The sequence below is a fragment of the Monodelphis domestica genome, chromosome 4 (genome assembly GCF_027887165.1).
Source record: "Monodelphis domestica isolate mMonDom1 chromosome 4, mMonDom1.pri, whole genome shotgun sequence".
Taxonomy (NCBI): Eukaryota; Metazoa; Chordata; class Mammalia; order Didelphimorphia; family Didelphidae; genus Monodelphis; species Monodelphis domestica.
This window is the reverse complement of record NC_077230.1, coordinates 129,767,077-129,794,381: the sequence shown is the minus strand read 5'-3', so window position 1 is coordinate 129,794,381 and position 27,305 is coordinate 129,767,077. Positions and strand designations below refer to the sequence as shown.

General features: G+C 35.7%; 1 protein-coding gene across 9 annotated transcripts in view; it reads left to right on the top strand.

The window, feature by feature from the left end:
* The window catches only part of NCKAP5 (NCK associated protein 5), a 1,174,517-nt gene that overhangs the window by 1,114,412 nt on the left and 32,800 nt on the right, over positions 1 to 27,305 (top strand). Inside the window, exon 18 of one of the 9 annotated variants that reach the window (XM_007494077.3) lies at positions 1,338 to 1,551. The exons of 7 other annotated variants lie outside the window; for them this stretch is intronic. In XM_007494077.3, the coding sequence (XP_007494139.2) occupies positions 1,338 to 1,379 (42 nt within the window). In that variant the 3' untranslated portion in view covers positions 1,380 to 1,551. Of the gene's footprint in view, positions 1 to 701; positions 1,315 to 1,337; positions 1,552 to 27,305 lie in introns of those variants that run through there. One more of the 9 variants, XM_007494078.3, reaches the window with a different exon arrangement.

Here is a 27,305-nt window from a genome sequence, read left to right as displayed (position 1 = left end):
AATATAAGAAACTACATTTAAAAAAATATATCCAAGCATTCATGTGCATTCCAGCAGCCTTAGTAATTTTGTTTACTTTGTTGTCAAGAGAAACTAACAAACTTTGGGCAGCCTTTAAAAAAATAAAAAGAAGACAGAAAATAAAAGAAAATAAAATAAGAAGAAAGAAGTATTATTATTATTATAGCCCAAGCAGGAGATAACAGTGTCCTGAATTAGGTGGTGGCTATGTGAGTGAAGAGAAAGGGATATATTTCACAGATGTTGTTTCAAAGATGTTTACAAATGTATCTTTGTAAAGGTAGAAGTGGCAAGAATTCTTGGTGGATCCGATATATGGGATGAGTTCCAGAGAGGAGTTAAGGATGCTGAGGTCATGAATTTCACAGTAATGTACACATTTGGAAGAGAAGACAGTATTGGGGAAAATGTAATAGGGTCTATTTTGGACCTGTTTAATTTGAAGAGTCTTGAACAATTGCCTATTGAACAATTTCAAATGTTCAATAGGCAATTGGAGATATGATCATAAAATTCAAAGGAGAAACCAGGGCTTGTTGTTTACATCTGGAAACTCCTTACAAATTGCTCAAATGCGACCTGTGGCCTGGAACTGCAATTCTGGGTTAAATAGATCCTGGTTCAGTCCTAGAGATGGCTAAGAAAAATCTCTCTCTCTTTTTTTTAATTTTCTTTCCCAGGATCCACCTCACTCCCCACCAAGGATGGACATCAGAATTTAGCTTACATCTAGTTTTCTCTACAAATAAACACCAAAAATGAGGGAAAGAGGGATATAAAGCCTTTAACTTCTATATAAACACTCAGACTGACAAGATAATGAGTATAGGGCAAGATTTATTTAACCAAATAAAAATTATAAGACTCATTCCTGAGCCCATAAACAGTTAAGATGCCTTCTCTTTCCTCTCCAGTGGGCCTCCACTTTCCCCAGGGTCCTATATAGTCCTTCAAATTTATAATAAAACTCTGGATACTCAATGCTATCTCCTATGCAAGAGGAAAAATACTTGGGTTAGGTAGAGAGTCAAGTAACCTTTCCTTCCAATAAGCCCCACATACTACAGTTTCTGAAACAACTGTTAAGTGCCACCTTCCCTTGGTTCTGACACCTTTGGAGTCCCAGACTGGGAGAAGCACTTGGGATTTCCAGAGAATTTATGTACATAGACCACAGGATTCATATGACCAATAAAGACAGGTCCAGGTCAAATACCCCACAATTGCCCATCATGTTGTGTATTTCATTGTTCTTCAGTTCTAGGTCCATAGGGGTGATATATCTCAGCTTAAACCAAGACCTTGGTTTTGTTTAGGAAATCCTCAGTCCAGCTGTGGTCCATGAAATTTGGCTTTAACAACTAGTTGTGAATTTCATCTTCAAAAGCATGTCAACAGGGTAAAGTGGTGCTTGCTGTTCAATGGTGAAGTACTGCCCAAGATGGAAGGAACATTCCTTATTACTCTTAGGGGGCATACCTGATCCATAATCCATCTCTGATTTCCTGAACAATAAATATTCTTTCTTCATCTGGAAGTGATTATTTGTAGCAGAGTAAAAAACCAAGTCAGTGGAGATAAAAACAATTGGTTTCATGGTAATTAGAAAAACCAAAGAAAATGATGACTATAGAACAATATTAAAAAGGGACGCTGAGGGATCACATTCTACCTCCCAACTAATTCCTTAGCTTGAATATTTAGAGATTCACAACTAATTATGCAGAGATGATGAATTTTAAAAAATGCTGCCATCCTCTCTTCTCAAGGCCAAGGACTTTGGCTATTATTAGAACAATCAGTTTTTGCCATATTATAGAAAATACACTCAACATTGCATCTATTTTAAAGCATTTACCTGGCGCACTACTTAAACATGACAAATCTCTGTAATATGCAAAATCAGCATTAGGTTAAACTGAAACTAAACTCTTCATAATGGTCCCAAGCACCACAGAGAAATCCCCTATTAGTTATTAGATAAGACTTGTATATGGGCCTGGCCAGGTCTTTCCTTTGTTTTGCTTTTTTTTTTTTAAGATTTAAAATACTTCTGTCAGCCTGTCCTAGCTTGGAGTAAATGGAACAAGTACATGAAAACACAAGGGATTTGCTTATTAACATTAAACTTTTCAGTATGACAAATGAAAAGCACTGACCATGAAAGGCATACTGGCCCTAAGCTACTTTCTGGAATGGCTGAAACAATGGTTCTCCCCTGTCATACCCTCCCATTGTCACAAAAAAATCCTCATTTTGTTCCATTTGGATTGGGTTGATCCCTAGTGGATTTTGTTATTGTTGTTTTGCTTTGCTTTTTATTTTTTCAAGAAATTGCCATGGGAACTCTGTCTGTCTGTCTGTCTGTCTCTCTCTCTCTCTCTCTCTCTCTCTATCTATCTATCTATCTATCTATCTATCTATCTATCTCTCTCTCTCTCCATCTCTCTCTCTGTTTCTTTGTCTCTCTCTTCCTCTTTCTCTTTCCTCTCTCTCTCTGTCTCTCTCTGTGTCTCTGTCTCTGTCTCTCTCTGACTCTCTGTCTCTCTCTCTTTCCTCTCTCTCTCTGTCTCTCTCTCTTTGTGTCTCTGTCTCTCTCTGTCTCTGTCTCTCTGTCTCTCTTTCCTCTCTCTGTCTCTCTCTCTTTGTGTCTCTCTGTCTTTGTCTCTGTCTCTGTCTCTCTCTCTCACACACACACACAGACACACACAGACACACACACACACACACACACACACACACACACACGCCTAATGGCAAAAACCAAAACCTAAAGAATCGAATAGTTAACTCTCAGGAAAGACCCATGATGTCTTCAGACAGGCTTTGATGAAGGAGGCTGGAATGTGATCTGCATTTAATTTTTCAAGCAGCATATTGTGAAGCCCTTAAGAAAGCAAATGTCATGATGGACAGAATGAGTTTACTCTGCTGTCGAAAGCTCAGTGTGGCATGGCTGGCCCTTAGCTCAATTAAATTTTACTCCAAAGCACTAAGGAGATGGAGGCGACATCCCAGGTGCCCTAATGAGACATTTTGGAAGGAAGAACTGCTAACCTGGAATTGCCTTCCTGTGATGGGCCCTCTGCCTCTCTCCTTCCCCCTCCTCCCCCAGATTGATGCCAGGGCCACCCACCCTCCAAGCTCACACTCACATACAAGGCCAGAGATATATTGAAAGAAGGACTGGCATGAAGCAGGACTTCAAAGTTGAAGACAGATGAGGGAATGGTGATAGAGAGAAAAAAATAAATAACCCTTTAGAGAAAACAGTGGTAACTGTCATTTTTTAAAGGCATGCAAATTAGCCTCTGTTTTGCTCCCAGGGCCGAAGGAGCATCAGGGAGCAGGACTAAAGAAACCTGAACAACAGAACCAAATGACATTTAATTCATAGCAATGTGTCCCTTGTGGTCAGTTGCAATGCCAACATCCCTATCTCCTTACCCCACTGAGATGGGGAATGGTAGGAGGGAGAGAAGTATGGCCAGCAAGGAGTGAGAAGCCCTGATAGCAAAGAAGTAGAGCATGAGTTTCAGAGCTTATGAAATCCCCATCATCCCATGAGTACCCTTCAAAAGGCCAAAGTTGGTCTAAAGCAAAAGGATTTTTCTAAAAGGTTTTCCTTTGATCTATGTGATGGCTCAATGTAGTTCAATTTTATCCTCTATCCCATAGAAAAAGATTCCCTTTCACCTTCAGAAATATCCAGTAAAGGAAATAAAGGTGTCAAAAGTCTGGGTCTCCAAACAATGGTAGCCCAGGTCACCTATATACAAAGCAGGTGTTGCAGGCACTTCTCTGGCTATTTAATTGGGCTGCTCGGATGCAATTACTCTGTGGGGCTTTGCAAGGGAAACTCATGCTTCCATCTGGGAGATTTCAAAACTTGTCATTGGTATGCTATTCCCCAGGACCTTTGTCAGAATTAGTTAGAAGTGCAGACATTTGGATTGTTAACACAAAGGGCTGAGATCATTTGAGGTTGCTGTGCATTGTCTTTTAGTTTCATTTATGTCTCCTAGAGCACATTTGCCCTGAAGAGTTTAAAATCCTTTACAGACTTGAAAGTTACCTGTGGATGGTGAATCTTCACTGTTCTCTAGGGAGCTGGGAAATTGCAATTAAATTTATTATATGAAAAAAAAATAAAAGAAAAAAGCCAACAAGTATTTATTATACTTTCTCGGAGTCATATAGTTCCACATTTGGCTTAGGGGTACATCAGTAGTTTTCAGATAGGGCCTATGCCCTTGGACAACACAAGGCAGACTAGGGTACCATTGACATAAATACTGATATAATTTGAAAAAATGTGATTTAAGGGATAGGATTGTGAGGTAGCTATGGAGTAATGGTAAGAACACTGGATTTGGAACTGAATGGCCCAGGTTTGAGTCCCCTGCTTTGCCACTTATAAGCTCCCTCTGCTACTTTGAGCAATTTCCATTAAACTTCTCTGACTCAGTTGCCTCATTTGTAAAATGGTGATGATATTTGCACAATCTACCTAGCATGATTATTGTAAGGATCAAGTAGGAAAATAGATTCATAAACACACACATGCCTGTGACTGTATGTGGAGCTATATAACCCTGGGCAAACCACTTAACCCTATTTGCCTCAGTTTCTTCATCTGTAAAATGATCTGGAGAAGGAAATGGCAAACTATTTCAGTGCCTTTGCCAAGAAAACCTCAAATAAGGTCATGAAGTGTCTGACACGACTCAAAGTGAACAACAGCATTTGTATACATACACACACACACAGAGGGTATGGAGGTGAAGAAGATATAAACATATAAACTTTTGAACATAGATAATGTGAAATTTTGTTTCTCTTGGATAAGAATATTTATTATAATTTGTTACATATAGATATTATATTTATTATTATGTTACATATTATACAATGTTATATGTTGAAAATAACTCAAAAAAGAATATATATGAAGCACTTTCTAAATTCTCAAGTGCTACATAAGCATATGAAATATATAAATCAGCTTGAAAGTACTGTGTTGGTGAGTAGAACACAGAACTGGTGAATTAAGAAGGATTACTGAAAGACATAAGGCCCATGTTATTGCTTAAGTGAATCTGGAGATAAAGTTTCATGGACATGAGGATGGCAGAAATTTCCAGCATTTAGGAAGAAGGTACTGCAAGTTCCAAAGTAGAAAAGAGGACCACGTACAAGACATCAGCAACTCAATCTTACATTTTCCTTTTCTCCTCACTTTTCTCTACCCAAAAATGGCTGCAATGATTTGCAAACACAAAAAAAAAGAGTTCAGGGTCAGGAAAGAAAATAATAAGATAGCAAAATAAAAAGGGAAAGCATGTATTCTCCTAAGCAAGAGGAATTTAACAACTAATTTTGTAATCCCTGTTCAGGTATTCCCACTCTCCCTATTTCTCAATAGAAATCTGGAAGCCTCCACAAAACCCAAAGCCAAGAGTCATTTAGTTGGGGATAATGAAAAGAAAACTGAATTAGAACTCAGGGCTTTTCTTGGTTGAAGTTTCAGCTCTTTTATTAGCTGATTGTGTGGAAGCATACAGGTCATATAATTTTTGTAATATGTTTCCTTATCTGTAAAATAGAGATATTATCTGCTCTATTTACAAGTTTTTTGTAAATGTCCTATAGGCTAATGGATATGAAAATGGTTTTGTGAAGTATAGAACATTATATAAATATGAGGTGCTCTGACCATATGAATTATATGCTGAGACCAGAGGAAGATTTGTTCCTACAGTTTAGGTTACTTGGGAGCATTGATGAATAGAGAATCATGGGCCAGAAAGAAAATGGGAAGCCAAAGTCATATACCATGTAAATCTCTCATGTAAATTGGGCCTTTTTTATTATAGAATCCAATGCATACCCATTGTTTTTAAAATGAGTTGGGTGTTCTTTCCATCTGTATTGCTAAATTTGAATTTAATTTGGAAAGAACTGATACAAGCTTCCCAGAAATAAATATAGGATCACTCTCTAGGCATGTTATTTGTCCTCATGATAAGTAGCAATGTCTTAAACTATTTCCCAGCATCATTGTTTCCAGATTCAGTTACATCAGAGTCAGAAATAAGATGAGGCCCTGTTAGGTGAGTAAAGTCTCATTTTTAATTAGGTCAAAATTTTTATATTAACACAAATAAATCAGCATACTCTTTGAGGAATTTAATTAAAAAGCAAGATAGCATCCCTTTCATTTTATTGACCAAACTAGGCTTTGATTGGTGTAAATGGAAGGAAGGCTATTTAAATGATCTAGAGAAGTGGGGGAAAGTCCAGTTTATAGCAGTACATAAGGAAGTCTTTAAGGCTTATTTTAGACAAGATGAATGAAATGTATACATAATATATATCTGGATTTAAGCAAGACCCTTGGCAAATTTTCTTATTCTATTCTTGTGAACAAAATTGGGTGATATGAGCTAGTATATTTAGACTTGGGACTAGTTGAAGGAATGGACCCAAAGATTGTTTATTAATAGATAAACATAATTGTGAGATAAAGACCCTCAATAGGGGGCTAAACGGCTCTGTCCTGGGACCTCTTCTGTGCAATACAATTCCATTCAACAGAAATTTAAGTACCTACTAAATGCCTGCCACTGCTCTAGGTGTTGGGGATAGAGGGACAGTGACTAGGTTGCTTTTCTCAAGGAACTAATACTCTGCCATTCTTTCTAACATTTTTATCAATGATTTAATGAAGCCACAGCTCACATATTTATCAAATTCATTAAATTTATGAAGTAACAGTTGACATGCTTATGAAAATCCACAGATGACATGAAGTTGAGAATGGTAACTGGTAAGTTGGGTAGCAAATCTGGTTAGAATCATCTTAACAGATAGACTGATGGGCACAATGTCACAAGATATATTTCAGAAGGGAATAACTATGTATGCTTTTGGGATCCAAAAATCAACTGTATAATTAAAGGGCAGAAAGAACAAGACACCTTTTATGTCCATAAAACCTAAGGAGTTTAGTGAACTACAAGCTTGATATTTTCCAATATGCTGGTATGACAGCCTAAAAGAATTCAGTCTTTACATTAATACAATGCCCATAACTAGGGAGATCACAGTACCTCTCACTTTACATAAGAAATATTACACTCAGTATATTCCCACAGTTTAAGGGGAATTTGGGCAAATTATAAACTTTATTTTTCCATGTTTGTTTGTTCCATGGGAGGACAGAATAGTGGGAGAAGGATACAAATGCTGATTAAATAAAAAATTAAATTTAAAAAATGAAGAATATTGGCAAACTGGACTGCCTACAGAGGGAAATATGATCAAGATGGGAAGAGGATTCAAAACCATTTCATCTGAAGAGAGGATGAAGGAAGTGGATGTGTTTACTCTGAGGAAGAGGAAATTTAGTGTTCATATGATTACTGTCTTCAATTTTTTGAAAGGCACCCCACAATGCAATCATTAAATCCAGCTGGTATTCTTACCATTTCTGTTCACATCCTCAGTTGGGTTGTTGGGTTGCCTCCTTCTTCTATTCACTTGTAAAAGCTCTGTTCACACACACACACACACACACACACACACACACACAATCAGAGTTAGTGAACAATAGTCAGTAGTTTATTGCTCAGTAATAATAGTGTAGAGTTACATATTACCTTTTTTTAACCCTTACCTTCTGTCTTAGTATCAATTCTTAGACACACAAGCAACAAGAGCTCAAGTGACTTGCCCAGGGTAATGCAGCTAGGACATGTCTGAGGCTAGATTGGAACTCAGTCTCCCTGACTCCTGGTCTGGTTCTCTATCTGCTCCACCCCCTAGCTGTCCCTACATATTACTTTAAAGTTTAAAAGCTATTTCCCCACAACACTATGATGTAGATACTGCACATAGTATTATCCGTATTTTACAGAAGAAGAAACAGAGGCACAGAGAACCTGTGATTTGACCAAGATCAAATAGCTATTAAATAGCAGAGTTTCTTCTCAAACTCATGTATTCTGACTCAAAGTCTTTGGGGTTTCTTTTCCCATTTTACCTCTCTGCAATTGTGCTCACTCCATTAGGCCACATTATATTTATCTGTGTCAACAGTGGGAATGACCTATACAGCATCTCTGACAGCTGGACAATCTGACTGCCTGAGCACTTCCAATAACAGAAAGCTCACATGCTAGCCAGGCAGTTCACTTCATTTTAGGATGATGCTAACTGTTTGACTATTTTTGGCATTGTGCAGAACTTCTTCCTTTATATTTTACTTTCTTATACCATACACCAAGCTACTCTTTTGGTCTGCTTTTTGTTTCCTTGTAGTCCATAATTAAGAAATTCCTGAGTGTTCTTAAGAATTTGTTCCCTTTTTGTTTAATGAATGAGAATTTTTTTTACTAAGGATTACTGATCAAGGCTCTATTCCTCTTTGGAAGCAGTGTCTTTGAAGTCACAAAGACATCAGGTCCATATTACCCTGAATATTTGTTGTCAAAACTCAATTTCTGTTCCTGAATGATAAAAAAAAAATTTTTTTAACTTTATTAGTCTGTTTAGTTGTTGTACATCAAAATTTCTGGCTATCTTCCTCCCTACCTCACCTTCTCACATTACAGAAGGCATTATTTGAAAAAAGGAAAAAAAATATATATATATATATGTCTTGCTTATTTCTATTTATCAGTTCTTTCTCTGGAAGTATGTGTATACACACACACACAAATCATTCTTCAAAAAATATTTCTGTTGCTGTATGTAATGTTCTCTTGATTCTGTTCATTTTGCTCTTCATAATTTCATGTAGGTCCTTCAATGGGTTTCTTTCATTTAATTTAACTGCTTGTCATTTCTAATGGCATTGTAGTATTCCATCGCAATCATATGCCATGACTTCTTTAGCCATTCTTCAATTCATGGGCATCCTCTCAATTTCCAGTTGTTTACCACATCTTGAGAAGTCAAGTAAAAATAATAATAATAATGGTTCACCTTTCATATCATATTTTGGAATTTACAAGGTGTCATACTTCTAACAACTAAGAGATCAATAAGAAAAGTGTTCATATCCAAATTTTGTATAATGGAAAACTGAGGCACATAAAAACAAAATGAATTTTCCAAAACCATGCTGAAGATGGCAGAAGTGAGACTCGGCATCAGATATCTATACTTCTAAATTTGATGCACTGTCTCTTAAATCACAAATAATATTCTAAAGCTTTCTGGGCCTATCACTGTTTTTTATCACTTACAAAAGTATACAACAACAATATGGCAACACAGGAAGTAGTCATGGTTCCTGGAGAAAATCATTTCCATCACTGAATACTTAACAATGTCAACAGTAAACCAAACATAAATTCTTGGCCTCTTGTTCCAAAGTAAAAGAAATAAAAGAACCTTTATAAAAATTGTCATTGCAAAAAGAAATGCCACTACAACACTAAATGACTTTTTCTTGATTCCCCCTGGAGAACATATTTCACAAACATAATACAGTCAAATTACAAATGTTATACTGTATAATACCCATTGAATCACGAGTTGAACAAAATTATGGACTAAAAATTTCTCTTAGAAATTCTCCATTTTTCTAAGAAGAAAAAGTAAAATGAGTTTAATTCCTTAGTCATGGAGTGAGGTGATATTTAGTCTAAATTACTAAATATCATGGATTTATAAGTAAACAGATAAAATATACTTTACTTTCTTCCTTCTTTGAATTAGATAATATACATTATACTACTGAGCCATACTTTAAAAAATTATGTGATTAAAGCTTCAGATGTTTTGCTTACTCAGAATAGGATGCCATGGCACTTAGGATCACTACTTAGGAAGATTATAGGCAAGTGACAACATAGAATAAATTATGATTAAAGGAATTTAAACCTTTAATCAGAAAAAAACCTCATGTTTTGGATGAACAACAGCAGCATTTGCCATGTAAATATGACCACTGCTGGACATTACAATTTAGAATTTCTTGATCTAGTCTTACTGAATACATCTCAAAGTTAAGATTTGACTACACATAAGTCACTCAAGTGTACAGTACCATTAAAGTGACTTTTCTTCTTGCCTCCTTCTTGTTGCTCCTTTTGACTTTTCTTATTAGTATTTATAGCCACTCCTCCCCTAGCCTTTCCCACCTTACATTTTAGCCTTTAATTTTTCATTTTCTTCTTCTGTAGCACATGAACTCAAGAGTAATGAGACAGGTTAGGTTGGGGGACGATTTCCATTAAGCAAGAATGGGACCACAAGCAAGGCAGGTGAGCCAATATAAAAGTCTGGGTAACTGGAGGGGGCTTGGGATCAAAGACCTGGCAGGTACCTTGTAAATGGTAAATCATTCACACCTTCAGGGAGTACTTAGGTTCAAGGGGGGGGGATAATTTTAGGATATAATCATATCTCTTGAATTCAGTAGTTTCTCTAGGTTAACCTATTCCAAGGCTAGCTATTCTTGCTTTCTCACTCCTTTCCCCCAAGGTTACATATAAATGGTCTTTCAATCCCATGACAGGAATGGGAGGCTAGAGTTTCATTTCTTTCTGAGCCCTTTGACTTGCAGGGACAGGATGCCAGGCTCCTGCTGCTGTTGTTAAGCACCATCTACCATGAATGATTTCAAATTGATGCTGGCCGGGAGGTCCTTGGAGAATGTGCTACCTCTACAAGAACTGCATGTCTGTTTTTATTTCCTGTATTATGCAGGAACGTTTTTTAAAGATCGCCCATCCTTGTCTGCATTCAAACAAATGCATTCCCTGAAACATGGCAACACATCTTTTTATTCACTGTGACTTTAAATTTACTATAAGATTCCCTTAATTGAAGAGCATTCTAGAACATTTGTCAAAAAACCTGACAGATGTGGCTGTTGTGAATTACACTATAGCACAAAGTACAATCACTCTCATGTCATTTGTCATCGTATATTCTTCATCCTTTAAAGTTTCAAAATGAAACTTTCAGTTGGCTTTCCAAATTCTTTCCCAGGCTGGAAACCAGAACTATGTTTTAAAATAATAGTTGGTCAATACTAGAAACACAGAAAAGTACTTTTAAGGGGAGCTACCACTCACTAATTAAGTTAACTAATTAAATTATGGTTGATGTGGGAGCTGCTAGCTGCTGGAACACTTCTGCTCAAAAAGTCCTTTTCTGCTTCTGGCCAGTGTCAAATTCCTGAAGTAAGCATGATGCTAAATGGTACCTTTTGCAATTGTGTCTATACATGAAGTGAAATTTGGGCTTTTTAAACGTAAGATAAAAGATCCATATATTGTTCCTGGTCTCTTTCCCATAATGAGTAACTTAGACATGATGATGACTCTTAGCATTAATCAGGTTTATTCACAGCCAAGGAGTAGGAGAAGAGAGGGATGTCATACAAAGGCTTATAGGTTTAGAGATGAAAGGGTCCTTCGAGACTATCTTATCTAACTAGAACATTTTACAGATGGGAAAACTGAGGTCCAGAGATGGTAAATGAATTTCCAATGGACACAAGTAATAAGTATCAAAAGTGGGAATTGAATCTAAGGTTTTCTGACTAAAAATTCAATTCTATTTCTACTCTGTTAGCTGATAGAAACATAGGATCATGAATCCCAACCCAGAAATTCAAAGCCATCAACACTTTTGAAGGACTTCTCATCTTACCCTTTTCCCCATATATGTTCATGTTACATTCTTCATCACATTCTGTCCCTTCTTTTTTGTTCTACTGACTTTCCAACCCATTTTGTATTTTGTGGATTTATAATTAATGAAAAAAACAAAAGTCATTCTTCTTAACAGAAAATTTCCTTATTCATGCTTTCTTGGTCTTTTTTTTTGCATCTTTTTCATTTCAGACTATACTCTTAGTCATTTGTCATAATCTCAGGTGATCAGTTCTCATTCCTTCAGGATACTGGACTCTGCCAGTAACCTACTAAATTTCTGCTTCCCACTTTGGCATCTTCTGGCCACACATCAGAACATAAGGAGAGAAGTATAGGGTTTCACTTGTAGATTTTAAAGTGATTACATGATAAACTCTGGCCAATATGACCTTGACAAGCCAGAAACCTTCTGAAACTCATCCTTCAAGTAAAGTTTGTTTATATATTTGAACTTATCTTGATGATTGTGCATGATAGGTCATCTAAAACTGCTAGTCACTTACATCAGATCTCTGAAAATGGTTCTGTGTCATTCTTAGTGAAAGTCAGGTCTTGAAATAAGTCAATTATATGGGGCACTCTCCATCAATTAAAGAGATTCACCAATGATTAATAATGGTCTCATTGACTTTCCTTGTAAATACCACGTTGACCTACTACATGATAGGCTCTTCCACCACCAAAAAGAATTGCTTTTCATATTGGGCATAAGAGAGAAAACTTAGAATATAATTCTCTTTTGGCTCAACACACTCCCTCAAAGCCAAAAATGGATTTGAGGCCATAATAAACACAATCCCAGCAACACACCACTAACAGAACACCTAGTGTTGACACTCTTTGTATATGTCTACCCAGGAAAATGGTTTACAAAGTACATAAAGGAGTTCTTTCATCTGCATATGGCCATCCTAGTTTAGTTTCCTCCCTTCTTTGGGAATATTTTGTTGACCATCTGGCCTAGTACAGTTTCCATCCCCACCTCCCCAGACTTCTTTTTGGTTCCTCTAACCAGATTTCCCAAGTCTCAATATGGCTTAAGTGGCCTAGAAATCTCACTAACTACATGAAAAATAGTTTTATCCACATGGGCCATCCTTTTGATAAATAAAGTGTGGTAAAATGGCATTCATAAAAGTTAATGCTCTTCTTTCTAAGTGCAAATAAGAAATCACAAACTGTAATCCAGTTTTCTCAGACCATAGCTAGTTTGTTTTATCTAGTTCTGGGGTCTGTATTTTAGAAAGGACAATGATAGAGTTGAGGAGATCAAACAGGTTGGCAGAAAAGCCTCTGGTTCATGTCAGATGAAGACTAATTTAAGGAGCTAGAACTATTTAGGCTGGAGAAGAGAAACCTTGAGGATAATATGGTAATTTTCTTCAAGTAATTGAAGGGTTGTTATATGAAAAAGATGGTACTGCCCAGCGGGCAGAACTGGGAACAAGCAGGGTAGGAGTTGTAAGAATTGGGATTGTCCTGAATGAAATTAAACGTAGTTAAAATATAGCTTTCCAAAAGTAGAATGTGTGCTATCAAGGGAGTGGAATTTCCCTCACTAAATATTTTCACCCCAAAGTGAGATGACAGCATCAGTAATGTTAAAAGGATTCTTAGTCAGTTTCCAAGTGTACTAGTTAGCCTCTGAATTCCCTTTCAAATAAAAAATTTGAGGATTCACTCATTCCTGATTTGGTCAAACTAGCACAAGAGTGAATAATCCAGAATCTATCAATAGGTACTTGCTCTCCTTAAGACAGGTACAGCTACGTAGACAATAGACAGAGTGCCTTTAGGGAGACTCATCTCCCTAATTTGAAATCTAACCTTGGATACTTACTAGCTGTATGGACCTGAGCAAGGCACTTAATTTCTCTTTGCCTCAATTTCCTCATTTGTAAAATAATCTGGAGAAGGAAATGGCAAGCCATTCCAATATCTCTGTGAAAAGCTCAAAAGAAGTCCTGAAGAACTGGACATGACTGAAAAAAATGAATAAACAACAATCCAGATAATCCTAGACTCGGGAATTCATAATCATAGTTTACTTGTACTCATACACAGAAGTCCAAATTATTCACAAGGAATAGCTACTCAATTCTTCTGTCCCTCATTTCACCAAACAATAGTAAGTACATCCAGAAACCAATATAAAAATAATATCGAATTTAATATGTACATACACAGATGAGACCCCCCACTTTCCATATCAAAAAAAGTCATTCATTATTAATCATCCATTCCATCACCAAATCATGAAACCACCTCAATTAAAATGGGGGGGGGGGGAGCAGAAAATATATAAAGGTATTTTCCAAGCCATCTCTTTATCCTAAATCAGGGTTCAGATATCCCTTGATTCTATGACTTATATAAAGTAAAAGTCTTCAACAAACAAAATGTTCTAGAGGAAAGGGCATTGTGTGGTTTTGGTCAAGGGTACTTGGTTCACTTGCTTACTATCTGTGACTCTACAGCAAATTGCTTCATCTCTTTAGACCTCCTCTGTAAAATAACAGGACTGGATTAATTATCTAAACATTCATTCCAGTTCCAAATCTATGATCCCATGATCCTATGATTATATTTTGATGCAGATACTGACTGAATTAATGTAGATTATCAATTTGATTCATTTGGGAACTAAAATGTATCATCTGGCATTGGCAAGTCATAAAAAGCTGAAATTTTATAAACTTCAAACCAATTTGCTAATTACTAAAGGTCATGAATATTAAATTCAAATATATTATCATTCCAATTCCCACTTTTTCTCTCCAGCCTGCTACATTTCATTTTTTGTTTTCTTTATACTATAGATATTGGTCTTATTCTTCTTTTCACAAAACACATTTTCATAAACTTCATATCTTTAATACCCTAAGTTTATTCTTGCTTTGATACTTTTGTTGTTGTTGTTACTGCTTTGATACTTTTAAATAGAGTAATTTCACAAACCAAATTAATCCCTGTTGCCTTGGTTTTCACCTACTTAAATGGATTCATATACTCACATTGTTTTGGATACACATACACTGACATAGATTTAATAATGAATAATTAAAGTATTCAAAGTATGTACCTTGTACCTTGTACCTTGTACATGTACCATGTACCTTGGGGAGGACACCAAATCTCTGAAACAGATATAAAACTAGAAGACCCCTCAACATGAAAAACAGAATCAACTGTGCTAACATTTTGCCTGCCTGTATCTCAGAACCTAAGGAATAAAACTCAAATTCTTGAGATTGGCCCCTTTCTCTTTTTTAGAGTTTTTTGGGTCCCTCAAAGGCACTATTTGCTTTCTTAATTCCCTCCCCCCATCTTTAAAAGCATAATTCTATTTTTATAAGCAGATTTAAATTTATAATCTTCAAGGTTTTACTCTCCCACTTTTAGGTAAGGTACTATAATTTTTTTTTTATCCTACTGTAGAAAGTTCCAGTCTCAGTTATACTCTTCATGCCACTTTTCCCATACTCTAGTTTTTTTTTTTCTCTTATTCCATCTGCTTCCTGTAGTGAATTAACACAAGCACATATCCTTATTCTATTATGTCTTCCAGAATATCATTATCTCATCAATCACTTCCTCCCTGAGCCTACTCTTCTTCCTTTTGGAATTTCATTTTGTATATAAATAATGAATCCCTCTGCCTATTTCCAAAGATTCCTGAGCATGACTTTGGCTTACTATAGTGACCACCTAATAATTGCAGTGAAAACATGATCAGTCTGGACTAATTTAAATATTACTCTAGTGGAATTTCATTTTCCAGGTAATTGGTACACACCATGAAACTTGAGTTTCAGGTCTAATATACTAGTACCAGGCTTTTGACACTGTTAAGATGTGAGCCCTAGGCTTTCTCTCATTGTGATCTAGGAACCACAAAATCACCTAGACATAGGAGAAAATGACTATTTGACCCTCAAATAGAAGTAAGTATTCACACCTAGACTGGCCATGATAAATGAGCTATAGAGGGCTTTAGGTCCTAACAAGTAGTTCAAAAGTACCACTGGCCTCAGAAGATTTTATATAGGATCAAAGAATTTAAAAGCAGAACGCATGTTAAAGATTCTTATTTTATAGTAGTAATACTGTAGAAGGCTTAAATGTTTCACTTAAGCTAGTAGTAAAATGAGAATCTACATGATAGCTCCATTCCATATATGCATATATATGAATATATATATTCTCTCCTATTTTCTTCCCATTTTCTGGCCATATTCCATGGCTCACTACCTCCTTCCCTTGTTCTACTTCTTTCTAGATATCTTTTCTTCTTCATTTGATCATCCTTTAGAACAAATAGTTGTTGCTTCCCTACTTGTGGCTTCCTCATTTTATGGTCTCAATTTAATTAAATTATTCAGGGGTAGCTAAGTGGCTCGATGGATAAAGAGGCAGGCCAAGAGACACAGGAGGTCCTGAAATCTTCCCACCACTTCCTAGTTGCATGTTGCATGACTCTAGGCAAGTCACTTAACCCCAATTGCCTAGCCCTTACCACTCTTGTACCTTGGAACCAATACTTAATATTGATTCTAAAACAGAAGGTCAATGTTTAAAATTTAATAGATTATCCATTTATGGTGTTGTTAAAGAACTTGCAAACAGAAAGAGAACAAAGCAGATGGTATAATAGAAAAAGCATTGGTCACAGAATCAGAAGGCTTTTGTTATAGTCCTAACTAATACTAAATAGCTTTTTAAGCTTAATATTGCTAGACATCCATTACTATATCTAGAAAATGAAGTGGAGGGTCAGGGCAATGGTTAGGTGGGAGTACAACTATATGATCTATCTATCTATCTCTGAGGTATCTATAATTATATAATTGGCCATAATTTTTCATGCAGAATATGCAAAGCCCTTCTTGATTGCTTACTTGCTAACCCTTAACTCAGGCAAGTACTACAGAATGCAGGTATCTAGGAATGGTACTAATGTCTGTTCAAAAGACAAGCCACATATTATCAGGTTAATATTGTGTGGAGTATACCAGATGGAGAACTAGATACCTACCTGATAATATATTGAAATGCATAAATGAAAATGATTATTGTAGTAGAAGCTACTAGATATTAGTAATACATTTAAGGGTAGGAAAACTGATAAATAATATAGATGAGTAACCTGCTTATAATCCTCCAGTGGAATAAGGTGACTTGGATTCTAATCCCAGCTGTCACTTACAAGCTTCATGACATTTACTCTTTCTTAGCTTTGCCTTCTTTGTCTCTAAAATAGGGATTACAATATCTGTTACATCTATCTCACAAAGTTATTTTGAGGAGCAAATGTGTAATTTAAACATACAGACATGTAAACACATTCAAAGATTAATTTGACATTGCTTGGAGCTTGGAAATGGTTAGCCTATTCTTCTTTGATGAAGTTTACAAATGTATAGTCTAGAAGTACAGCATAATAAAAAAGAAATCTTGATTTGGACTTAAAAGGAAATTTATAGGTCATCTATGCCACCCATCATGTTGCCAGCAAGGATATTAAGGTCCAGAGAAAGGTTAAGTGATTTGCCTAAATTCAGACAGGTAGTAAACGACAGAACTGGGATTTAAGCCCAGTTTCTCTGACTCCAAATTCATCATTTTTCACTGTATCTCTTTTGTGCATTGAGAGACTTTTGGGAAGCTGGGATTTTTTTCCCCTTTAGGAAATTTTTCAGTCATTTATGATAATAAAAGAGTCTTGTGATCTAGTTGGTATTCAACTACCCAGTGAAATGAAGAAAACAACTCCTTCCCATAGAGTGGAAGATTAATAGTGTGCATCTGAAGAACATGGTAATTAGGGAGATGAGTATTATTTGCCCATGAGAATTTGAAGCCATCATTATTATTTCTTTGTGGAAAAGATGAGAGGTGACATGATAGAGTAGATAGAATATTGACCTGAGACTCAGGAAGACATGGGTTTACTCTTGGCCCCTGACCAAACCACTTTACTACTCAGTACCCTGGGAAATTCTCTAAGACTATTTTACAGAGATGCATGCCTAATTTGCATCAATCCCTACACCTAGCATTTCCTATCCATGAAGTCACCTGTATAAATTATCTATCTATCATCTATCTATCAATCTATCAATTCATCGATCAGTCTATCTACATATACATAGTGTTTACCCACAAATATATAAATGTGTGCAGATGCATATAAATATGCTATATGTATGTTATATTATGGCAATTTAGTATCCCAAAAACAAATTGTGATAAATTTGATAAATCTTTATGAAAGAGAATAGAGATAGAAATTGAAGAAAAACTTTTCAATCATCAGGAATTTTAGGGCTAATAATACTTCCATTATTATATTTCCTTGGGGGAATAATAACTATTTTCTCCTCCTTTGAAATCCTTTCTCTTTCCCAATGAGTTCTAACTTTAATTTAAATGAAAAGGAATTGCCTAGTTACATATAGTAGGAGAAAGAGGTCACCTATGGCAGAATGACAAATACCACAGTACATAGACTCAGATTCCTTTAGGACATCGAAATAGAGAAGGGACCTCAAGTTGACCCGTGAAAGCTACTGGAAAGGTCACCAAGACTCAAAGTAAAACAGTGATGGAGGCTGTTTCCTTTTCTACTTACTTTAGGGTTCACCACATTGCTTTCAGTTCTTTGTTAAATCATCCAGTTATTGGAGCCAGAGAGAAGATCATCTCATGTGACATGCCAGTAGAGGATTGAGCAGTCTTAATAGCACTAAATGACAAAGATGATTTGGGAAGTTTCTAAGTTACACCCATGCAATTTAAATGCCTTTTAATAACCTTTCATGAAAGCTCAGAAGAGTGATATAAACTTTAGTGGCACATTTCACAGTCCTACCAGCCTGCACTGACCTCCATTCATCACCAAGAGGCATCCTGACAGCTAGACTCCCAAGCCTGGCTTCTCCAGATTACTTCCCTCTTAGGTAGAGCATTAATTGAAACTGAAGAAACTTCTAGATGGCTTAACAAAAAGGAACTTGTTTTACTTAAAAGTAAGTACTCTATAATAACTAATGTCTCTTGAAGGTGATTTGACATTTGCAAAATATTTTATATCTATTGTCTCATTTTGTCCATCCTCACATCCCTAAGATGTAGATGCTTGTAATTCCCATTTTTTAGAAAACAAAACAAAGATGAAAGATGATAAGTGACATGTTCAAGGCCAATTAAACAGAAATCCCTCACTGTGATCTCTGCATCATAGAATTGTCTTTTTCGTTACTCTTTTGTTCCCTTTGGCTCAAGAATAGTTGACATGGGAGGCAGCTAAGTGGCATAGTAGATTGAGCACAAGACCTGGAGTCAGGAGGTCCTGGTTTTAAATCTGGCCTCAGCCACTTCCTTGCTGGGTGACTCTGGGCAAGTCACTTAACCCCAATTGCCTAGCCCTTGCCCTTTTGTCTTAGAGTTGTAACTAAGACAGAAAGTAAGGTTTTTATATATGCATATAAAAAGAATGGATGATGTAGTTAAAAGAGTTGACAAATGTGTCTAATAGGATTCATTTTATTTTTAACACAATGTGCATGTGGTCAGTTAACTTGGATAGAATGTGAAGCTAACATGGAGAGGAGGGGAGGTTTGATATCCTCCTAGACCAATCATCCTGGCAATATCTTCAGATCTGGATTTTGACCACAGCCCAACAAGCTACTTACACATAATATGCAAATGGTCCCAAAGGGGACAATGAATGAGGGTCCTAGTGGCCTGACACAGATTCATCTCCACAAGTGAAAAAATAAATCACATAAGACAACAACGTCAGTTTTTCTTGTGGAAATTGGGGTACTTTATTTCATATCTATATTCGAATAAGTAAATTTTCATACACAGTATGAAAAAAATACTTGCACCATTACATTCACTGTAAAGGACTTTCAGTGAATATGATCTTTTTTAAAATTCAAGCTTTAACATGGATGGATAGGATAGGTCAGTAAAAGTTAACAGCTTATTGGTATGTGGCATTTTATATGAGGAGCACTTAATCTTCAGGGGGACAACAGATCTGTAGCAAAACGAGGAAGAAAGGCGTATGATTCTGGACTAAGGGATGCATTTAGAGATTTCCTGGAGTTGAAACAAATAAACAGCAATAGATCATCATGAAGGGCATAAAACTATATGGTGTGCAGCTACTTGCAAGAGTTCAGAGGGTCAGATGGGGGAAATGCAAATTTGCAAGATAGAGAATTCTGGCAACTGAAACAATAAAAAAAAAGTATCATTACTATTCTCCATACAAAGCAGTACAACTTTCTCACCATAAGACTATTTTTATTAAAGGCAGTTTTTTTTTAATTTTCAAAGTTTTTTTGTTTCTCCATCCTTTATCATACACATAAAACCAACAGAATTTAGCCCGAAAAGTATCCTCCAATAGATCAAGCAAATTTATAATTTGTAGTACAACATAACTTAGTTACCTGCATAATTTGAAAGTGATAGCCAGAACTAAAAAAAAAAAAAGAAAAAGAAAGAGGAAAGTGCAGATGACTTAAAGAACATTTCTTTCCTAAAATTATTTTTTATCTTATATTTCTATTCCTCCTACCTCAATTAGTCCTTCTATGAGATGGCATTCCAATCAGACCTTTTTAAGAGAGTAGCATTTCTCCTCTTAAAGCACCTACAGAATAAAAAGACCAGTGAACTGTTACAAATTCTCATACTTTAGAGCTTTAGAAGTCATTACAAACAAGAAAACTGAGACTCAGGCAGATGAGGTGATTTCCCCACTGGTAGCATAGTTCATGGTGGCAGAGCCTAGAATCAATCCCATCTCTTTCAACTCTAGCTTCAGTGCTCTTTCCACATGCTTCTGCATCAAATGAGATGTTTATAAACTCTTACCACAGTACCTGGCACATAGTAGGTGTTAATATTTTTTTTTCCCTTTCCCATATCCTCTCCCCTCCTGAATGACATTGTTCAAGTTATTTAAATTCTTCCAATGGGCAGTAGTTTCATCTGTCAAATGAGAGAGTTGAGCCAGATGAATTGCTTCCAGCTCCACTGTCTTCTAATTTTGTCTTTACCGGGAAGGTAACTAATGACCATTTCTAGCACAAAGTAAATATTGTCAGGAGTAAAAGAAGAAAGGAAAGTACAGGTGATTAAAAGATCAACTCTCTTAAAATAACTTTTTATGCTTCGATGTTTTTATACCTCCTTGAGAAAACAACAGCATTATGCATCTTGAATCCCCCTGAAGAATAAAAGATGCCAGTGGCCTAGGAGTTAGGAATCCTAGAACGTTATAGCAAGAAGGGACCTCTGTTGAAATACATTCCCCTGTTAATACTATTGGAAATCTAGTCAGCTCCTCTGATGTTATCTCCAAATTATCCTATAGATATCTTATGTGTGACTACATGTTTGCACATTGTTTCCCTCATTTAATTATTAGCTCCTTACAGGAAAGGACTATTTTTTGTACCCTTAGCATTTAGCATAGTTCCTGACAACTTATTAAATGATGACCAACTTGACTATAATCTAATTGGCTCTGTTGGTTTCAGACCTCTTCTCAGGTCCCTGAAAATCCTAACCCCCAAAATACATTTTGGTTGCCCTTGAAGGCTCTGTCTGTATTGCCTGATCTTAGGATTTACCTAAGTCAACATAGCTTCTGTGAGAAAATAATGACTTCATGAAAACTCATCTCAAATTATATTTAATTTTGGAAAAATCACAAGAATGAAGGGCTAGTCATATTCTGTTCATTACACCAGATGGTTCCGCAGTTGGTATGTGTTTAGTTTACTTGCTAGCTCACTGGCTTGTTTGGTTCTAATCCCTAAGAGAGCTGAGGAAGTTAATCCATTTATATCCATAGCCCACCAGGTATACTCCCTTAGCATATTGTTGGGAGAAATAGTCTAGCTGGGAGTTGATCACTGGGCCCCAATCCAAAACTGAAAAATTTTACTAGGAAATTGAGTGTGATCCCATTTTTAGAAAATGAAAAACTTTGGGATTCAAACTTTGTCGTTTTGGCCAGAATTCTCATTTTCAGGGAAATGTTAATTAAGATTCCCCCACAAATGTGGAACAAGTAAAACAAGGCAACGAATGTAATTTTCCAGTTCTGGTTTGCTATTCATTGTGTCAAAAGACACTTTTCCTAGGGTGTTATATATGTCATCCTTTTCTTGAACAAATAAGTTCTTTCTAAATATAACGATTTCTTTTCTGATTATTTTACCTTTTCAAATGAGGGTTTTTTAAATGTTTTACTGCATTAAGCAAATCATAATTTCATGAATTCACATGGTACTGAGTTAAACAATATTTTTAAAATCTCAGAATCCTATAAAAAGAAAAGGCTAATGAAAAAACCTAACTGATGAGGTACATTCCTTCCTTCTACCCACCAGTTACAAAACTCATATGCATTTATTCCTAAAACCTGGAATTTAAATGTCTTAAACTGTCTATTATTAATAATGGAGAGTATCCTGGAACATACCCAAAAACACAGAGCAAGAAGTAATGAGATGTGGTAATTAAGTGCTATTTAATGAAGCCTTTTGGCTTTAACCCCAAAGTGGGAGGAAATCAGTCAGTCAATAAACACTTATTAAGTACCAACTATGTACCCGGCTCTGTCTATGTCCTGGGGAGGGGGGGGGGAGAAAGAAAAGAACCATCCTTGCTTTCATGAAGCTCATAATTCTAATGGAGGAGAATCAACTTTAATCTAAGTCCTTGGCAAATTTTTCAAGACACATCTGCTAAAGGATGGGCCACTCCTCTCTGGAATTCTTGAAGGTCACTACAAGGTTAGAATAAACCTTTCATTTTAATGGATGAGGAACTGAGACCATTAGAACAAATTAAATGATTAGCAAGTGTCTGAGGAAGGCTTTGAATCCAGGTCTTTTGCCTCTAAATCCAGCACTCTATTTTTTTTTTACCCCTTGAAGATTTTTTTTTCATTTTTATACAAAACCTCATAATCAAACCCCCAAAATAAAACCAAAAAATACACTGATGTGAAAGATGACTCCACTAATTCTTTTTCTGGAGATGAATAACATTCCCCATCATAAGTCATTCATAATTATCCCAGATCAACTGCTTTGTTGAGAATAGTCAAGTTTTCACAGATAACCACCATCTAATATTGCCGTTATTATGTACAATGTTCTGTTTTTTTCTCTCTGCATCAGTTCCCACAGATCTTTCCAGCTTTTCTGAAATCGTATTCCATTACCAACATGTACCACAGTTTGTTCAGCCATTCCCCAATTGATGGACATCTCCTCAATTTCCAATTCTTTCCCACCACAAAAAAAGAGCAGCTATAAATATTTTTGTACAAGTAGATCCATATTTTTTATTATCCCTTTTTTAATTATCTCTTTGGGATACAGACCCATTAGTTGAATTACCAGATCAAAGGGTTTTATAGCTCTTTGGATATAGTTCCAAATTGCCCTCCACAATGGTTGGATTAATTCACAACTCCACCAACAATGCATTAGTGTCCCAATTTTGCCACATATCACCCAATATTTACCACTAATCTTTACTGCCATATTGGCCAATCTGAGAGGTATGAGGTGGTACCTCAGCATTGTTTTAATTTACATTTCTTTAATGAAGAGTGATTTAGAATAATTTTTTCATATGATTATTGATGACTTTGATTTCTTCATCCGAAATTTGTTTGCCCATATCATTTGACTATTTGTCATTTGGGGAATAGATTGTATTCTTATAAATTTGACTTAGTTCTTTATAAATTTGAGAAATTAGACCTTCATCAAAGACACTTGTTATAATTTTTTTACAGTTTGTTGTTTCCCTTCTAATCTTGGTTAGATTTGTTCTGTTCATACAGAAGTTTTTAAATTTAATAGTCAAAATTATTCATTTTATATATTCTTCCCTTCTCCAAAGATCTGCCAGGTAAACTATTCTGTGTTCCCCAATTTCGTTATGGTATCGCTCTTTAAATCTAAATCATATAACCATTTTGACCTTATCTTGGTATAGAGTGTGACATATTGGTCTATACCTCCTATCCGCCATACTGTTTTCTAATTTTCCCAGCAGTTTTTGTTAAACAGCAAGTTCTTATTCTAAAAGCTGGGATCTTTGGGTTTATCAAATACTACATTGCTAATGTCATTAACCCCTGTATGTTGTGTATCTAATCTTCTCATTGATCTACCACTCTATTTCTTAGTCAGTACCAGATTGTTTAGATGATTGTTGCTTTATAGTACAATTTGAGATTTGGTACTGCTGGGTCTCCATCCTTCACATTTTTTTCATTAGGTCCCCTAATATTCTTGACCTTTTGTTTTCCAGATGAATTTTGTTATTATTTTTTTCTACTTTTATGAAATAAGTATTTGGTAGTTTGATTGTTATGGCACTGAACAAATTAATTAGTTTAGATAGAATTGGCATTTTTATGCTATTAACTAGGCCTACCCATGAGCAATTAATATTTTTCCAATTGTTTAGATTTGACTTTATTTAATACTAAAATTGTTTTATAATTGTGTTCATATAAGTAAAAACAAGTAGATTCCCAAGTATTTTATATTGTTTAGAATGATTTTAAATAGAATTTCTCTTTCTAACTCTTGCTGCAGGACTTATTTTGGTAATATATATAAATGATGATGATGATTCATATGGATTTTGTATCCTGCAACTTTACTAAAGTTATTAATTATTTCAACTAGGTTTTTGGTTGATTCTCTAAGTGTACCATTATATCATCTGCAAAGATGAATAGTTTAGTTTCCTCGTTGTCTACTTTAATTCTTTCCATTTCTTTTTCTTTCCTTATTGCTAAATCTAGCATTTCTAATACAATATTAAATAATAGTGGTGATAATGGGCATCCATGCTTCATCCCTAATCTGATTGGGAAGGCTTCTAACTTTTCACCATTACAGATGATACTGACTGAAGGTGTTAGGTATATATTACTTATCATTTTAAGGAATGGCCCATTAATTCCTATGATTTCTAGCATTTTTAATAGGAATGGGTATTGTAGTTTGTCAAAGACTTTTCTGCACCTATTGAGATAATCATGTGATTTCTGTTAGTTTGGTTATTGATATGGTCAATTATACTGATAGCTCTCCTAATATTAAAAAAGCACTGCATTCCTGGTATATCTCCTACCTGGTCATAGTGAATGATCCTTATGATATATTCTGTATTCTCCTTGCTAATTTATTATTTGAAATTTTTACATCTATATTCATTAACAGAATTGACCTATAATTTTCTTTCTCTGTTTTTGTTCTTCTTGGCTTAGGTAACAGTACCATATTCGTTTCATAAAAAAGAATTTGGTAGGATTCTTCCTCCACCTATTTTCCCAAATACTTTATGTAGTATTGGGATTAATTGTTTTTTTAAATGTTTGAAAAAATTCACTTGGGAATTCATCTGGCCCCAGGGGTTTTTTCCTAGGGAGTTCAAAGATGACTTGTTCAATTTTTTTTTTTCTGATATGGGATTATTTAAGAATTCTATTTCCTCTTTTGCTAATAAGGGCAATTTGTATTTTTGTAAATATTCATCCATTTCACTTCAGATTTATTGGCATATAATTGGGCAAAAAGAGCTTCTAATGATTGCTTTAATTTCCTCTTCATTGGTAGTAACTTCACCCTTTTCATTTTTTTTTAAAAGAAAGAGAGAGAAAGGAGGACTCAGGTTAGATGTTTGACATAAAAAAGTTTGGTCTCTGAGAAAAATTTTTGCAGCATAAATATCTATTACTCCTTAAATTTTTTAATAATATTTTATTTGATCATTTCCACACATTATTCATTAAAGACAAAGATCATTTTCTTTTCCTCCCCCCCCACCACCACCCATAGCCGACGCGTGATTCCACTGGGTATCAGATGTGTTCTTGATTCGAACCCATTGTCATGTTGTTAGTATTTGCATTAGAGTGTTCCTTTAGAGTCTCTCCTCTGTCATGTCCCCTCAACCTCTGTAGTCAGGCAGTTGCTTTTCCTCCGTGTTTCTACTCCCACAGTTTGTCCTCTGCTTATGAATAGTGTTTTTTCTCCTAAATCCCTGCAGATTGTTCAGAGACATTACACCGCTACTAATGGAGAAGTCCATTACGTTCAATTATACCACAGTGTATTAGTCTCTGTGTACAATGTTCTCCTGGTTCTGCTCCTCTCGCTCTGCATCACTTCCTGGAGGTCGTTCCAGTCTCCATGGAATTTCTCCACTTTATTATTCCTTTTAGCACAATAGTATTCCATCACCAACATATACCACAGTTTATTCAGCCATTCCCCAATTGATGGGCATCCCCTCGTTTTCCAATTTTTGGCCACCACAAAGAGCGCAGCTATGAATATTCTTGTACATGTCTTTTTCTCCATTATCTCTTTGGGGTACAGACCCAGCAGTGCTATGGCTGGATCAAAGGGTAGACATTCTTTTATAGCCCTTTGGGCATAGTTCCAAATTGCCCTCCAGAATGGTTGGATCAGTACACAACTCCACCAGCAATGAATTCATGTCCCTACTTTGCCACATCCCCTCCAGCATTCATTACTTTCCATAGCTGTCATGTTAGCCAATCTGCTAGGTGTGAGGTGATACCTCAGAGTTTTTTTGATTTGCATCTCTCTGATTATAAGAGATTTAGAACACTTCTTCATGTGCTTAGTAATAGTTTTGATTTCTTTATATGAAAACTGCCTATCCATGTCCCTTGCCCATTTATCAATTGGAGAATGGCTTGATTTTTTTTGTACAATTGATTAAGCTCTTTATAAATTTGAGTAATTAAACCTTTGCCAGAGGTTTCTATGAAGATTTTTTCCCAATTTGTTGTTTCCCTTCTGATTTTAGTTACATTGGTTTTGCTTGTACAAAAGCTTTTTAATTTGATGTAGTCAAAATTATTTATTTTACATTTTGTGACTCTTTCTATGTCTTGCTTGGTTTTAAAGTCTTTCCCCTCCCAAAGGTCTGACATGTATACTATTCTGTGTTTACCCAATTTACTTATGGTTTCCTTCTTTGTGTTTAAGTCATTCACCCATTTTGAATTTATCTTGGTGTAGGGTGTCAGGTGTTGATCAATTCCTAATCTCTCCCACACTGTCTTCCAATTTTCCCAGCAGTTTTTATCGAATAGTGGATTTTTGTCCCAAAAGCTGGGATCTTTGGGTTTATCGTATACTGTCTTGCTGAGGTCTCTTGCCCCCAGTCTATTCCACTGATCCTACTTTCTGTCTCTTATCCAGTACCAAATTGTTTTGATGACTGCTGCTTTGTAATATAGTTTAAGGTCTATTCATTTGTGGTTTTTTTTCATTATTTCCCTGGATATCCTTGATCTTTTGTTATTCCAAATGAATTTTGTTATGGTTTTTTCTAAATCAGTAATGAAATTTTTTGGGAGTTCAATGGGTATGCCACTAAATAGACAAATAAGTTTGAGTAGGATAGTCATTTTTATTATATTGGCTCGTCCTATCCATGAGCAGTTAATGTTTTTCCAATTGCTCAAGTCTAGTTTTAGTTGTGTGGAGAGTGTTTTGTAGTTGTTTT